Source organism: Leptinotarsa decemlineata, unplaced genomic scaffold, assembly GCF_025532065.1.
Source record: "Leptinotarsa decemlineata unplaced genomic scaffold, Ldec_3_MD MMD2_tig00001064_RagTag_RagTag, whole genome shotgun sequence".
In the NCBI taxonomy this organism is placed as follows: Eukaryota; Metazoa; Arthropoda; class Insecta; order Coleoptera; family Chrysomelidae; genus Leptinotarsa; species Leptinotarsa decemlineata.
Window position 1 is genome coordinate 658,734 of NW_027412558.1, and position 17,475 is coordinate 676,208.

Genomic DNA, 17,475 nt, shown 5'->3' on the forward strand with positions numbered 1-17,475 from the left:
TAACAACAAGGAGATTGTGGTTGCTGTATTTCTTGATATTGAAGGAGCATTTGACAATGCACTACCTAAATCTATAGGATGATCTCTGGCTAGGAAAGGTATAAAATCGACCATAACTGGCTAGATGTCTGTCAACCTCAGCAAAACTGTGTTGATCCCCTTCACCAAGAGGAGAAAATTGGACGATCTAATTCCAATTTCTCTCAATGGTGAGGTCATTCCATTTGGAACGGAGGTGAAATATCTTGGCATTGTCCTTGATAAAAGACTCACCGGGAACGCTCACTTGGAAAAAGTTTTTCACAAAGCCAGACTGTTTCTATGGACATATCGAAGGGTTTAGGTCCCAAACAAATCAATTGTATTGGTGTGATGAATGTCAGACCAATGATCACTTATGGTGCAATTGCTTGGTGGCCGAAGGCTAGTTGGATAAATCCAACCTCACCTGGGTGGCAAGAAGATTTATGGACTTCTGGCAGAATCTTCCTGGATTGGCTCACTCCAAGTCGTAGGTGTGAGCCACAATAAACTCTTACGGGTTGCGGTGGAGGGTCGAATAGACTCATTCACCTCAGACTTAACCTTTAGTAACTAAATCTCAAGTATTGGGGTGAATGGGAGATCTATATGTTATCAAATGCTAAATATCTACGCGGTCACTGAAGAAAATGTATCCTCATTCAAATTAGTAACTTTCGAACACTCTGTACATTATTAGTAACAATTGTTCGTAACCTTCGACCTGTTTTGAAAAACCAGACACTCCTCAATTTAGAGTCTAGATTAAATTTCATCAACTTCTTCAACTTTGCTCAAATTGACCATAAAGAAGATTAAAACACATTCGAGACGACCAGTTGGCATCATTTATATACAAGATCAATAAACATATAATGTGAAACATATAATTAGAATTACCTGATCCGTTCAATATATCATCGACATTGTCAGTGATACTCTCAGTCATTGACCATTTCGTTATTTTTAACGGGACATAATCTTTTTACTTTTGTAATAACTCACCAGTCACTGGGCACTCTGATCATCATACGTGATTTACAGCTTTTCGTGAATTTTGACCGATTCCTGAAATTAGTTTTTGATCTGACCAAAATGGGAAAGAACAATTCTGATATTAATGATATAAGTTTTGTCCGTTTTGATGTCGCGTGTATTTGTGGCTTCATATCGTAATGAATATTTATTCTGCTTCGTCGTGGTATATACTTATCGTTAAAGAATTTTGTACCCTATAAATTGATGCTGCTCTTTTTTTTTATTTTTACGTATTTTCAGCCTATGACTATATGATGATGAAATTGATTGAACTAAAGCGCTAACGAAACAGTCCAAAAAATTAACCAAGCATTTGCCAATAATAATGTTCATGAATGCCCTAAATAATAATAATAATATTCTTTATTAACATAAAATCAACTGAGGACATAGCACGTCAGGGGTTATAAAACAATGCATTAAAATGTATGTACAGTGACAAGGTTACAATACAATTCAGTGACATAGTAAAGTAAATACAAGTACGCATAAATACATCTACTAAAAATTATTGTAGCCTGAAAGTTTATGAGACACATACATTAAGACCCATCACCAGCTGTTGAAACTGTAATAATTTGTTTCTTTCAGATACCCTTTCTTTAGGAGCCTGAATTTTCTCAGTTACTGAGTATTTTTTATTTCAGTTGGGAGTAATTGATATGCCTTAATGGCTTCCTTCTCATAAAATGATGTTATGTGTTTTGGTATACTGAGGTTGGTTCTTCCTCTAGTATTTATTGCCATTTGATCGGAATAATGATCACAGTTCCTTATAAAGATGTGGTAGTGGTTTTTTGCAAAAGTTACTTATTGAAGAAAGTACAAGGAAGGAACGGTTAATATAGCAAGTTCTTTGAAGTATGGTCTACACTCTACATGTTGACCCATAAGGTAATTTTAACTTAGAGCGAATTATATACTTTTGAGTTCTGAATATTTTGTTCGCCATAGTAGATGTGCCCCAAAATATAATACCTACCATATTGAATAATAGATTGAACATGTGCATAGTAATATACCTTCATGTTGTTCAACGAGACTTGGTCCCTTCTTGCTCGAATTACTCCTGCTATAGAACAGAGCCTTGAGTTCAGTTTATTCACGCGTGTAAATTTGAAATCGTTTAGTTTTGGAATAGATTTGTGGTTCAATTTGACCTGTCTATTTTGGAAAGTTCTGAAGTGGATTGGTCCTGTTTTGCATGTATTCAATTTTAATCCTTTCTCTGAACACCACCTGAACATTTTTTCCGCTACCTCAGATAACCCTCTGGAGAGAGCTCTTGAATCAGACCCAGGCACTGTTACTGACGTATCATCTGCGAATTGACAGACTAGATCTGTACCAAGTGATTGTAAATGGTCATTCACGTATATGAAGAACAATATTGGTCCTAGGATAGACCTCTGTGGAACTCCTTGAGTAATTAGATTTCTATCACAATAAGTTTGTTGGTCATTTTGAATATCTACGACGCGGTTGATGCGGTTATTTTCTGTTCCCAAACCTGGCTCGGTAGTCAAAGGTTTTCCAATGACGTACAACTTACTTTCCAGAACTTTTGAAGCAGAGGTGTCTTACTGGGGTATCAGCAACGAATTTGTAAATCATTTTTTTGAACAGCAAACACGTTTGTCGCATTCAATCCAAATACTCTTCGATTTGATTTTATCTCTATAAATATAACATAAAAAATACTATGGTTTTAACTAAGTTAGCATCGAATAAAACTATCGTATCAAGATAAGAAAAAACCTGACGGCTCTCATTTAAAATAATAAATGGCTGATTATTTATTTCGCTACTTGTGGGATGCTGTAATGAATTCGAACCCGAATAACGGATATTCGTAACAATGGATTGTTGGTACAGGTGTGCAGTATCTGAAATTAATTAGTTATCGCCAGCTACCAACTGATATACACGATATATCATCCGTAGCTGATACCGAGTGGCCCAAAAAGGGAAAAGTTTTCCACTCTGTGTCTCCCATTTGGAATAATTTTAGTTTTATCAGCTCCCTATTGAAAATTCTAATCAAGAATAGCATTCAAACTTACTGACTCCTTCAGCGAGTAATCTGGAAGTGGGTCAAAATGGAAAGAGAATGTTGAAGACCTGCTTCTATTAAGATTTGAATATTGTTTCATTTTCAGAAAATTATTGCACCAAAATCACTTCATTGCCATCAATACAAATATACCGTTTATATATAACTATTTGTTGCCCGCAGGTTTGTCCGCGTAGAATTTGCTTAGCCACATTTAGTTTCGTGACAGACTATTTCAAACAAACATTTTTTTATCAACCCAAAAATTCAGGTTTCCAACTTCAAAACTGACGAAATTCAATAAAATCTTTAACCCCCTATTTTCCTCCTTGAGAGTAGAAATTTCTGATTTCAGTAACTGAAAAAATATGCCAACTGCACTAAGTAATGATAAGCTTTGAGAATCGAATTATGGTACCTATAAAGAACTTCGCAAAACTAACACAACCGACAACGACATCTGTCCTCACGCGTCTGCCCGCGTTTAAGTCGCGTTCTCGGCGATAGCGCTTCATTGCTTAGACCACCCCTCTACCCTCCACGCATCGTCTCCCGTCGTCTTACAGTAGACACGACGCGCAATGGCTTACTGTGTTGCGTCAAGTTAATCCTGTCGTGATATCTTTTAAACGATTCGTCCAAATTACTTAGTGTAAAAGACAAAATGTATTTATATTAAATATCTCAAACGACAATTGTATCGATTTTCATAAGAATTTGACAGATATTATATAATATGGATCCATGGGGAACACCAACGTAGATGATGTGAGTGACATGCCACACACGGTCAAAGACCTTAGAAATATCAGGCGCAACAGCTCTTGATTCTCCATGTTACTCTATTGCGTTATTCCAAATATGGGTGACATACGACAGAAGGTCGTCTGTTGATCTTTGTTTCTGAAAGCCATATTGATAATTGCTCAAGATGTTAAAGCCTTCCAAATATTTAAGGATATGGTGGTTTATGACTTTCTCCAAGATTTTTGGTATCATTGTTGGTAAAGCCAATGGTCTATAGTTATTTGAAAGATTGCTCTTGGCCTTTTTGGGAAGAGGGTGAACGGGAACAATCTTCCAAGAAGAAGACTAATCATACTGAAATATACAATATTTTGAATGACCTACAACCGAAATTTGCTAGTGGACTTGACTCCATTCCCCTTTAATCCTTAGAAAGCTGGGAGATACATTTGTGATCCTCTGGTAGACGCAATAAATGAAAGTTTGGTATCTGGTATCTTCCCAGATAAGTTGAAAATAGCAAGAGTAATACCGATCAACAAAAAAGGATCGAAAGCGGATTTAAATAACTACAGACCGATACCCATTCTACCTTCGCCTTCAAAGGTCTTTGAGAGAGTAATCTCCAAGCAATTGCAAACCTTCTTGAATCTAAATAAGATACTTGCTCTACAACAATACATATTTAGACAAGGGATGTCAACGAACTTGCAATTGATAATGCGATAACAGAAATTATGAATAATATTGAAGAAAATAATAGGGTAGGAAGCTTGTACTTTGATCTATCAAAGGCCTTTGACATAGTCAATCATACTATTTTACTAGATAAACTGAAAGATTATGGAGTTAGAGGCAATACACACAACCTTATAAAATCATATTTGTCTGGAAGATACCAAGTCGCAGACATTCAGAATGACCAACAAACTTATTCAGATTCCACAGTTCCACAGGGGTCTATTATAGGACCAATATTTTTCCCGATATACGTGAATGACCTTCCACAATCACTTGGTACAGGTCTAGCCTGTCAATTCGCAGATGATACGTCGGTAACAGTGTCTGGGTCTGATTCAAGAGCTCTCTCCAGAGGGTTATCTGAGCTAGCAGCAAAAATTTTCAGGTGGTGTTCGGAGAACGGATTAAAATTGAATACAAACAAAACAGGACTAATCCACTTCAGAACTTTCCAAAATAGACAGGAATCGATCTATGTCCAATTGGACCATAAATCTATTCCAGAAATAAATGATTTCAAATTTTTGGGGGTCACAGTTGATAGCAGTATCAAGTATTTTTTGACAGCGGTTGCTTGAGATACTATAAATTAGGGGTTACTTTTGAAACACGGGAACATGACATCAAGTGATGGCAGTGGATAACCGCTCAATATTTGCCAGTGACTTTGACGTTTAGTCAACTATTTCTCAGGAATATGACAGAGGTCGTTAGTTTTGGACTGTATAACCAAAATTTTGGCTACTTTTGGACCATCTCCTGAGTTTAAGCAGAATAGTTTTATCATTATTATAGAATATATTGTATTGTATCTATTGTGACTGCATAATTACAAATTGAAAAAAATTACTGATTATTAATCACTTCAATGAGCAATTATTATTTATCTTTGATTTTTGTGATAGTAAAAATTACTTTTATACACCACCAAGTGTTTTTTATTGATATCCAATAAGGTTTTTGTGGAGTCTAATCAGTTCTAAGCCATCAACCAGCGAAATGTCAGTACTTGAATAAGATATCCTGGTAGATGAACTATGAGAATCAATCAAGGCCACCACTTTGAAGCTAATCCTCAAAATAACGCTAAAAATAACAATAAATCCAACGATTTTTCAATGACGAAAGAATGGCAGCTCCAGAGATATTGTCGTTGTGACATGACAATTAAATTTTATCATCCTATTTCGTGGCTTTCAACTTTTCCAAGTCATTGGTAGTTATTTTACATCTTTAATGAAACCAATCAATCAGATTCGGTAATCTCCTACTTCACAACACTCTGTACGCTAATCCCATTGATTTATAACGAGCACATCTCTATTAGTCTAGTTGACAAGTGCAATTTTATGGAAAACCTCACCTCCATGACTGAAAGCTACGATTAAGGTGTTATCTTCAAAATTCATCGATATTGTGTTATATAATGAATCAGGTGGAAAAATTACCCCAAAAATTATTTGAAGAATTTTGAAAAACAAATTAAAAAATACCAAATACGTTCTGAAGAAATTATTCGATATATTTGCATAAATCAATTGTTCGAAGTTGGTTCGACAAAAGAAACTACTTGAGAATAATATTGGAATGTTTTGAATTCATAAAACTTTTCAAAAAATTGAATTCCAAACTTTTTTTGGAAATGAAGAGTTTTGAATTCGTGGTTAGACTCGTGTACGTGTGTTGAATCCACAAGTGATTGAAACTTTGCACCAGTCATGTTGAAATTTTTATAGCAAATTTTTAGTTTTTCTCTAAAAATGTCCGTATAAGTAAAAATGTATCAGAAAAGTTGAACTCCATGATGAGTTTGTTATGTATACATGAATTGATGACAATTAACCGAACTTGTTTTTTAAAATAAAGGGGATATCTGTCAAAAATAAGCAAAACGTTAACTTTAGCCTAGTTGCATAAAATTTGGCATATGGATATAAAATTGCCGTAGACACAACTCTTTCAGGTAACTTTTTGTTAAATTCGATCTAGAAATGCACTTTTTCAATTTTTTCAAAAAAAAAGTTGAATTTGACAAACACTGAACGTCAGTGGGTCGCAGTTGGCCGCATCATTTTAAGTTAAATTTAAAGCACAAACAAGTGCCGAAGTTGAACTTCATTGAAACTTTTCGAAAAAAAAGTTTCCCATATGGTGCGCACTTTAATGGTGACACTGTATCTATAACAGTCTAATTCTCACAAATTTTTAGATATTAAGAAAACAAAAATATAAACTATAAATCAATAATAAATATAGCATAAACATATAATTTTAAAGAAAGCTAACAATATCGTAAATCTGCAACAAGAATTCTATACCAAGATTAACAACAAATTCCCCTTCTTATATATAATTATTATACACAACTATAAAAATGTCAAAAATCATTTTGTAAATATTCTTGCACAATGTAAAAACATTTAGATTTCAAGTATTGTTTCATTCTGATTTTGAACTGATTAAAATTAAGACTTCTTAATCTTGACGGAATTTTATTATATACATTCAAGTTTAAAGAATTCATTTGGGATGTTCTCAAACGAAATTTGGGTATTTTCAATAAGTCGCCAGATCTGGTGTTATATTCATGGTTATGAGAAAGTGTTTAATAATTTTGGTTATTTTTATGTATCTACAATATATAATGAAATATATATAAAGATGGCAAAGGCATGATATTATATTCCATGTATAACGGTCGGCAGTGGTCAAATGCTGGAGCATTTGCAATGATTCTCAATGATTTTCTTTGTAAACGAAAAACATGTATTGCTGAACTGGAATTACCCCATAAAATAATGCCGTAAGAAATTCCACTATGAATCAGAGAACAGTAAATGTTAAGTAGAACATCTTCGTTACAAATCCGTTTCATCTGCCTTAGAAGGAATATATGGGACGATATCTTTTTACATATATTCTCGTTATGATTGGACCAATTTAACGAGTCGTCTAGTTGTATTCCCAAAAGATTTACAGAACTTCCAGTTCGTATATTATTTTGACTGGAGACGATGATGGTTTGAGTTTTCAGTCCATTCAGTTTAAGCTTATTATAATTGTACCATATCTCAGCTATATAATTACAAAGATAGGTCATAATAATGGTTTCAACGCAGATACTATCCAGAAGTTAGTCAGAAAACAAAGCCGTAAATTCACTTACAGATTAATTTACCCTCAGGTCAAACAACTAGAAATCAACATATTTTGGAAAAAGAAAAGAGATAATTGCGGCTTGGCCACATGCCAGGTTATCTCATTTTTTTCAATGTCAAAGATAAGGTGGACAAGTTGGAGAAATCTGGAGTTTATAAGTTCAAGTTTCCGAAGTGTAATAGTGTTTATGTGGGATAATGTGGCCGAAATTTCCAAAAACGGTATGCTGAACATGAAACGTCCTTCAAACTAGGACGTTTCCAAATCATTCCTTGGCATGCAACCACAAGTTTCCGAATCTAACGATTTTGCACTATGCAAACTCAATTATTTAGAATTCTTGGAAATTCACAAGCATAGACATTGCGGGTGCAACCTGTTAAACGATCAAATCGATTTAGTTTACTCACCGGTTTTCAAATTGGCACAGCCGCATTGTAAACTGTAAATTCACGTACTCAATCAAGCCAAGTACCTCTATTAGTACCTACAGGGGTGGTATATAAGAGCTAATGTAATGAACCATTGTTAGTTTATAGGAGGAAACTGCAATAACGTTAATTACAAATTAAAGTGGTAAAAAACATAGAAAGTTTCAATTCTCTTTTCTACTTTACTTATCTTGCTTTTATGAATTTTTCCAGGATTCTCGATGAATGGTTGATTAGAAATATTGGTCTATGATTAAATTTGTGGACAAAAGTTGACTTAAGTTCAGGTTTCCGATGAAATTGCAGTTGCAAACCAGACTATTAATTTCTTCGGCACCTCCAGCGGTCGCAAGCAACCAGTCCAAGTTCAAGGCGATTCGTTGCCATTTCATTATCGAATGCATTTCGACAAATTGCATCCGAAGCTTTTTTTTGCGCCTTTTTGGGTCCGCTTCTGGGTGCTCGCACGCGAAACAAATTCGATTTTGCTTTGTTTCTTCGACTCCTGGTGGCTTTTCGCTGGTTTTCTGCCACCTATAAGAATCGATCATCGTGAGGCGTCACGCATTTGTACGTTTGATGGCCAGCCGAAGAAGTGGTTTGTTTGGTCAGGTTTTTCAGGTGTTGGTTTTTTCGACTTCCAGTGGACACGTGCGGGATTTTGGAGTTAGTGACTAGAAGGTAGGTGTATAGATCCTGAATGGGTGTTTTGGGGGTTTTTAATTTTCCACAATTGAGAAATAAATGTATCTAAATCTTAATTACACTCTAGCAGAGTGTAATAAAGGTTTTCCCTCTGAAACTATTTACAATATCCCATGTAGCTTTCTGTTTGTTTTCAGCCGTTTCTATTTGATTTGCGTAATATCCTGTTTTTAACTTCTTCAATCTATTTGTATATTCTCTTTTTTCACTTCTGTTAATCTCGTCACTCACTTCTCCATCTATCATTCTTTTGTACAATTCTCTCAACTGACTGCTTTCATTCTCAACTTCTTTCGTTACCCAACTTTTTTTTACTTTCTGTTTTTCTTTTACATTTATCCTATTTTTAGGACATGACACTTCAAGAGACCAAGTCAATTCCTTCATAAAGGCCTCAAATGCATTATTTGTAGTAAGTCCACTTACACAAGTCCAATCAATATTACTTAGTCGTGTCCTAAGTTCTTGTAAGTTCTCATCTGTAAATTTTCTACTTAAGTAGGTAGTTGCAGCCAGAGAATCATTCGCTAAAGAGTTGGTAAGATTGCATGAGAAAATATGGGCAATATTTGGCTAATAAAGTATCATATACTTTTTTGTTTTTTCATGCCTTGAATGCCTATGCAATTTCTATCTTGGTCCTTTTGGTAAATGTCGTTTTCGGATGGGCTTATGATAAATCCTCTGTCTTTGGTTCATCTTGTATGCGTCTATAAACTATTATATTTGCTCTGGACTAGGTCGTCTGTATAGTCCAATAGTTTTTATGCAACATGCAGCTAAAGATATGGTAACTCTATTATTTGTGGAAAGTAATTGTCTAAAGTATCCACATTACAAATTTTTAACTTTGTTTTTCTCATTATCAGCTTGTTCGTTGATGACCTATTGTCTGCTTCCTACATAATTTCTGTTCTTTTTTCTTGAATTCCTATCCATGCTGTTTCAGACTCTTCTCAAACTCTATCTCCGAGTTCACTTTCTTGAGAAATTAAAGATGGCTTCCAAAATCATCCTAGACGTTTTTTTGTAAACTTTTCAAATCGCTTTTCATCCATTGCTTCACTCCACATCCCTAGATGTATTTGTATGTCTGCTCTATTCTCATCTACCCAAGAATTTTCCACTTCATCGAATTTTTGTAGTCACAAAAAAAGTTGGATTCTTTCTCATGGTTTTCTCTATGGGTATCTTTGTCCTGCATAATTTGAAACCTTTCTGAACCTTCTTGAGAGGAGGAAGCTTTTTACGTCACATTTTTTTAAATTTACCATTGCTGTCTGGATTTACTCACTGAAGCTTAGAAGGGGTAGTATTCATTTCATTTATATTCAAATTTTGAAAGTTGTTTCTTTTTCAAAGAGGTTTCTTATCGTTAAGACATGCAGCCTTCTTCTTTTTACGTGAACTTCTTTGCTTTGGTGAAGACTTTTTAATAGTTTTCTTTCAGCATCAGGTTTTACCAGAATGGAGATTGGTGTTGCTATCTTTTTTTAACACCCACCCAGAAGCCACAGAAAATTTAAGATATTTATTGATGCTCCTTGTTACTTTTTTTATAATAGTCTTCAATATATTCCTTTACGTGAAGTGAGGAACCTACTTGATCTAAGAAAAACAGAGTTGTCCAACAAATTACATTTTTCGAATACAGTTACTATCAAAACATCAAATTTTAATGAGTGGTGAGATTTATTCCATAACTGTACGATAAATGTTGTTAAATTATCACCGCTTCTTGACAGTTTTGATCATAATCTGGTTTTATCTATTCCCTCCACCGGAATTCTTTCTCAATGACACCACTTTATTGGCTGGAACAAAAAATCAAAAGAATACCTCTCAGATCGGAGTCAATGCCCTAACACACCTCGATATTTGAATATGTTATTTACATTCTACTTTCAATTTGAAATATTCATCCTTGATCTTCGATCAAAAATACTATCATTAAATATTTCGCCTTTTTGAAAGAATCCAATGTTCTACATGACAGGTACATAACTTTTAATTTCTCATTGTTTCTGGTAACTGCGATGACCTTTATGTTATTATGAGCCCAAAAAGAATTTTCGAATCTGATTATCATAAGAATCAGATGATAATAAAAGTACCGTTGGTGCTGTCTTTATGTTGTGTATTTATCGGAGAATTATTATTTATAGCACAGGATGAAGTCCAAAAATATTTGCAAGATGAGTTTGTTCAAAGCTGCTTTGGATGTGTTTGTTTGTAAATCCATAAATATGGATCTTTCGAAACCGTTATGAACATAATGGAGCTTTTGATTATATTGAACCCCAAAAAAATTCAATGAGAGTAAGTTGATGAGTGAGTTTTCTAAAAAGTTTGTTCAAAGTTAGCTCAGTTATCAACTCTCAGCTTGTTCTTCAGAGGAAATCCCAAATCTCATCAAACAGTTCCATTAAAACAATCTTCATTGAGATCATTTTCAGAACTTTTCTTGCTTGAAAACTTTTTCATGAAATAGCAACTTGAAATTACATGTTTTGGAATGCGTTCGGGTTTTTATAAGGTTCATACCAAGTGATTCACTGGAAACCGTACGTTGAAAAGTTAGACCTGGTTGATCCTTGACTCAGAGAAGTTTAAACTTTTTAGAGTTTTTGTTGGTGAGGGGACGACAGCTTGTTAATGAAATATCCATTTCAAGCCGTTTTTAATGTCAGAATGTTATTTGAGTCCCACTGCCTTCATTTTGGAATAAATGAAACTTTTATATTTCCACAAGTGAACCCACTGGGTTCACTATATCTGGTGGTATATAGGGTCTTTCATTATTTGAGAGATGTACCTTCAAAAAGATGGCCATTATAAATTGTCAAAGTTGGACAGTTTCTGTTGGAAGGCCCTATAGTTATTTTTAGCGTAGAAGCAATTTGGTGAACCCATACGTTTATTTTTATATTACTCACTTGGATCTTGAAATATGTGAGTCTACTTGGAAAAAAGTTAGACCCTTCAGGAATCGTTATCAGAAAAGTTCACTTCCAGAAAATGCATTTCTCTTTTGGAGTGTTTCTTTTGGAGTGTAGGAATAAGATGTTTTCTTGGCAGGTAGTAAACAGTTGTCTACCTGCAGCGAAACTATTTTTGTTTCGATATCCATTTGGGGTTATCTTCCACCGTACAAAGACTCATAAAATTCTAATTAATAGCTTGAAAGAAACATCTCTATCAAATAATTGAAATGTTGTGTTCTTAAAGAACCAGTTCAGGAACTCGTTTCCAACTGGATTTGGACTTAGGATATCAACCCGATAAAGAATTCTCGGTAGCTGTTGTGAACTAAATGTATTTTTATATCGTTTTAAATTTATTCCTTCCCAACGATTATGGTCGTTATCGAATGCCTTGGTGTGTATCAACAAGTAGGACTCTTTTATTTTCGATTTCCAGCAAGAAGTCGATTTGGACCAGTTTTACAACAACAAGTCCTTCTCAACCAACGCCAATTAACGAAGCAGTATCGAATCTTGTAATTGATTATTTCTGAGACGCAAAAAACTCAATTCTAGTTTCGATCCCAATGTTCGATATGAGGCTGTTATGCAGATTTTTCTACAGCAAACCACCAACGTCGTTTCTTTCATGAATTTCGTTCAAGGCATAACTCACACATCCAACAAGAATTATTCAAATTACTGGTAGTGGGAGCCTCGAGCAGGCCCGCATAAAACGGTTATGAATTATGGCATTTTTAACGTTATTTATGTAAACAGTAATCAATTATTCATGTAATAAAGAGGGAACACATCCATCTTTCATATTCACGCTGCGAACATGTCTAGTTAAGTCCGGACCACAGATCAGACCATCTTTCTTCTGACGCCATGATCATTCTCAGATGTTCTGGTTGACCTTTAAAGAAGTTTCACAAACTCTATCCCGACACCAAACTATTACTTTAACACCTCGACAAGGGTTTCGATCACTAAGTGATCATCTTCAAGAGGAAGATCAAACTAATCATACTCACAAAGTTATCCTTACGTATACCATAGATACCTCTTCTAGGTACTTGTGTCTTAAGCGTCTTGAATTAATTTCACAATATTGCCTTATCTTCTAGTCTTAACTTAATTTTACAGTGTGTCTTTATGTAATAATTAAATATCATTTTAACAAGCTAACAAGCTAAGTATACGATTAGGTATTGGTTCACCATCGTTATTCATAAAATTATTATGTTTACTTATTTCTACACTTTCATAGGCATCTAGTTGCCTGTTGTTGTTGACTTGTCTAACTAATCTTAATGAACTGAAGTCTATGGAATGGTTTTGTTGCAAAATATGACGAGCGACTGCTGATTTTTCAGGTCTTCCATATTTTAAGTGTGCCAAGTGTTCCTTGTACCTCATTTCAATAGATCTTTTTGTCTGTCCATGATACTTTGCATCGCAGTCCTTACATTTAATTTCGTAAATTCCAGACTTTTCCGAATTCTCGACTTTGTGTACGACTTGTCTTAAAAACCACTTTCATACCCAGTTCCTTGAATATATTTCCAAAGTGTATAGGTGGTATGGAACTGAGATATATGCATCTTGGTTTTTATCGTTTTCAAAATTCGAGATTTCGTTCATACTTAACCTACGTTAATGTTAATTTAAGTTAAGGTTAAGGTTAAGTTGAGTTTTTGTTAAGAATGAACGAAATCTCGTCTTTTAAAAACGACAAAAACTAAGATAAATATATCTCAGCTCTATACCACCAATACACAAAGAACTTAAGAAATTAACCTGACGTTTTGTACTATCAAAAAGACACTTAGCCAGTAATTTATTTGGTTTACCCGATGGTTGTAAGGGGTGGAAAACGCAACTCCTAAAATTTATTTCCAATGTAACTTTTTGTCTTATTATTTGTTTACCATTTAAAAATGTATTTTCGATAGTCTGTTTCATTCTAAACAAAAAATGTCTCCTGGGTTTTTTGCCCAAAATAAACCAGTTTGCAGCAAAAAATTATTTTACGAACAACTACAGAGATACATCGTCATAAATACGAACTGGATTTATTGTTATTTTGTAGTTAGTACCTGCATTGAACGATTAAAGGGCAATAAACAAAACTAATTTATTAATAACAAAACACACAACATGTAGAAATCATAGTAAATGTTCAATATGTCTACCTTCAGACATTACGCATGCGTCTAGACGTCGGCGCATTGAGCCACGTATTCGCTCAAATATTCCTGGAGTCTCTCTGATTACCCTGCACGCATCGATGATGCAGTTTCTTAAGTCTTCTACATCTCGAACAGGAGTACGGTAAACCAAATACTGTAAATGGACCCAAATAGAGAAATCGAGAGGATTGAGATCCGGGGATCGAGCGGGCCAGTTCTGTGGTCCTCCTCGACCTATCCACTGATTTGCATATGTTTCAGTTAAATGCTGACGTGCTACTTGACTAAAATGGGCGAAAGCCCCATCATGCATAAAAAACATATCCCTTCTGACGCCCAAAGGAACTTCCTCCAGCAGTACTGGATGCACTTCTCTTAAAAATTAAACGTATGCCTCACCATTCAATCGAGGAGGTAGAAAATGAGGCCCAATTAAATCATCCCCAATAACTCCGAGCCACACGTTAAGAGAAAACTGTTCTTGATGGTTAGTTTCGACAATAGCGTGAGGGTTTTCATCAGCCCATATGTGGTAATTATGAAAATTAATAATCTTGTCCCGAGAAAAACTACATTCGTCTGTGAATTCTATCGTCTTCAGAGAGTCACAATTTCTTCTAATCATTTCCAGCATCCAATTGCAAAATTCAAGACGGTTCGGAAAGTCTCTCGGTAACAGTGCCTGTACTCGTTGCAGATGGTAAGGGTATAAGAGTTGTTCCTTTAAAATTCGAAATACCGTCATATGATCAACATTTAGCTGGAAAGCAATCTTTCTAGTACTGGTAGTAGGTTGTTCTTCAATCAAATTAAGTACTGCTTCCTCAAGCTGTGGTGTTCGTACTTCTCGATGGGGACCACAATCCTGCGTTCTTTTGTCGAATACATCATATTCTCATAATCGTTGATGAAGTCGAGCAAATATTCTATGTGAAGGATGCTGCCGTTGAGGATACATTTCAGCATATCTTCTAGAAGCTTCTAACCCATTCCTCTGCGACAGACCGTAAACGTAATGCATATCAGCCATTTCCTCATTTTAATAACAAGTGAATTATTAAAGAAACAAATTAAGAACAGAACAATAACACACAAGTAGTATTAATTCAATTTCGAAAATTCACAAACTGACAGCGTCATACCAATTTAATTGTCACTTTCGCTAATAGCGACCTACTAGATAGATTAGTTTCGTATTTTCGCATTTATGACGATGTAGTTGTTCCTAAAATAATTTTTTGCTGCGAACTGGTTTATTTTGGACAAAAAACCCAAGAGACATTTTTTGTTCAGAATGGAACAGGCTATCTGAAATAAATTTTCAAATGGTAAACAAATGATAAGACAAAAAGTTACATTGGAAATAAATTTTAGGGGTTGCGTTTTCCACCCCTTACAACCATGTGGTGAACCAAATAAATTCCTGGCTAAGTGTCTTTTTGGTAGTATAAAACGTCAGGTTGATTTCAATATTGTAACTTTTTCAGTGCTTGTGAAAAAATTGTTATACAAACTTTATGTACCCCCTTCAAGGGGTTGTATCTTAACAAGGGATGCTCCAAAGAAGTTTCTTTATATGAAAGATCCTATCTTTTTTTCGATGAGGAATCACCTCCTCAAATGTTTTACACTTATTCAGTTACACCCTGTATACTAATCGATAGAGAATTTTGTGCCATACTATTGCTGCCCAGCCTACTACTATACCTATGATGCCAAATTTTTCTCTACAAATTGAAACTGAACCAAAACCAGCCCAAAAAACCACTTAGGCATTTAGCAATGATATTGTTCAACGTTGGTTTGCAAAATTTCGTTCCGGAAATTTTATCCTCGAAGATGAACCCCGAAGTGGTTGACCTACAGTAATCCAGGACGATGATTTGAGATTCACCCACCACAAACAGTTCTTGGGATCGCGGAAGAACTGGAGTTAGCTCCATATCGTTTTTGATGGTTGAAAACGTCAAGAAGCTTAAACATTGGATTTCTAGGACTGTTCATCTTTGCTTTTGCGCAACTAAAATGATCCTTTTTTTGATTGGATCATCACGTGACATAAAAAAAGGATCCTCTACGACAATGGGAGACGTTCAGGACTTGTTGAACACCAATGAGCCACCCAGCTACTTCCTCAAGGCGAAAACTCACCAAAAACAGATCATGGTTACTGTTTGGTGGTCAGCAGCTGGTATGATTCACTTCAATTTCCTGCATTCGGGACAAACCATTAAAGCAGAGTCCTTTTGTGAGGAAATGGACGAAATGTAGACGTCTCGCCAACCGACAACCATCTTTTCAAGCATTCAATAACTTTCTCACCGGTAAAACCTCCGCCAATTAGGGCCAGGCAGAAACGGCCCTCCTCGGCTTCATCGAATCCCCAGCACGCAATTTTCATACTGATGGAACTATTCACACCATGGTTAGAATATATAATATCCTGGTCATTTGAAAAAAGGACCTAAAAAATTCCTCAGCACACCTTTATTTCACATTTGTGCAAAACAAACGAAGATAAGATAGCGACTCCTTTGAAAAATACACTGAAATGTAATCAAACTCGTTCAGTCAAAATGCCTGGTCGTAAAGCGTTATTTTTCCAACTCGGTGGCTGAAGACTGTAATCAAACGTCTGGGAATGGTAATGAAGACCTGCGAAGAATTTAAATTCGCTGCCATTGTCTTCCTCGGATATTGGTCAGTGGCACTCACGTATTTTTTAAGGATAATTGCCGATCGTCGATCGGTATTTTGTTCATTTGTCTTGCTCGATTTCACGGTTAAGTTGATGGTTAATGTTTGTTTTCAGAGAATCCAAGTGTACTTCTTCAGGGAGATAGAAAAGGATGAGTTCGAGATTTTAGTGTGAACTGAGTGATCCGCTATGAAAATGTACATAAAGGTTAGTGCTTTTTTAAGATTTTTCAAAAATTAAGTATATCAGAGTTCGAATTTGAAAGAGTCATTATTGAATAGATATTTCTGATCAAACTACCCATAAAATGGACCAAATAATGTATTTTTTGTTCATTGCCACATGTAAAAATTCAATATAAATTGAAATTGAAAAATGTTGAAATGATCCATTAAAAATATATCTCTCCACGTTCGAGAAGCTTTTCAAACTACTCCGACACTTGTTTTTCTATTTCCTTCATCAATAACTGCTTGAATCATCCACAAAATGTTCAATTCGTTTTTTGTTTTGATTACTTCCTTCAAATCAATAGAATAATGAAAAAATTGAAAGCTAGGCCACCAAAACAGAGTTAAAACCTCACGATAATAAAACAATAATTCTATTAATTATTCAAACCTTTATTTTCTATGTGCAAAAAAGATTTTCTTCTAGAAGATGATTTGAATATGATGAATTTGTTTTCTTATTTATATGGCTCGTATGATGTTCCTGGATTCAA

The 17,475-nt window shown here is 35.0% G+C and overlaps 1 protein-coding gene across 2 annotated transcripts in view; it reads left to right on the forward strand.

Annotated features, from left to right (window-relative positions):
* Positions 1-8,715: 8,715 nt before the first annotated feature.
* Positions 8,716-17,475, forward strand: part of Cht10 (Chitinase 10) — a 30,919-nt gene continuing 22,159 nt past the window's right edge. The window contains exons 1-2 of one of the 2 annotated variants that reach the window (XM_023173394.2): positions 8,716-8,871; positions 16,866-16,958. In XM_023173394.2, the coding sequence (XP_023029162.2) occupies positions 16,941-16,958 (18 nt within the window). In that variant the 5' untranslated portion in view covers positions 8,716-8,871; positions 16,866-16,940. Of the gene's footprint in view, positions 8,872-16,613; positions 16,754-16,865; positions 16,959-17,475 lie in introns of those variants that run through there. The other variant, XM_074175488.1, reaches the window with a different exon arrangement.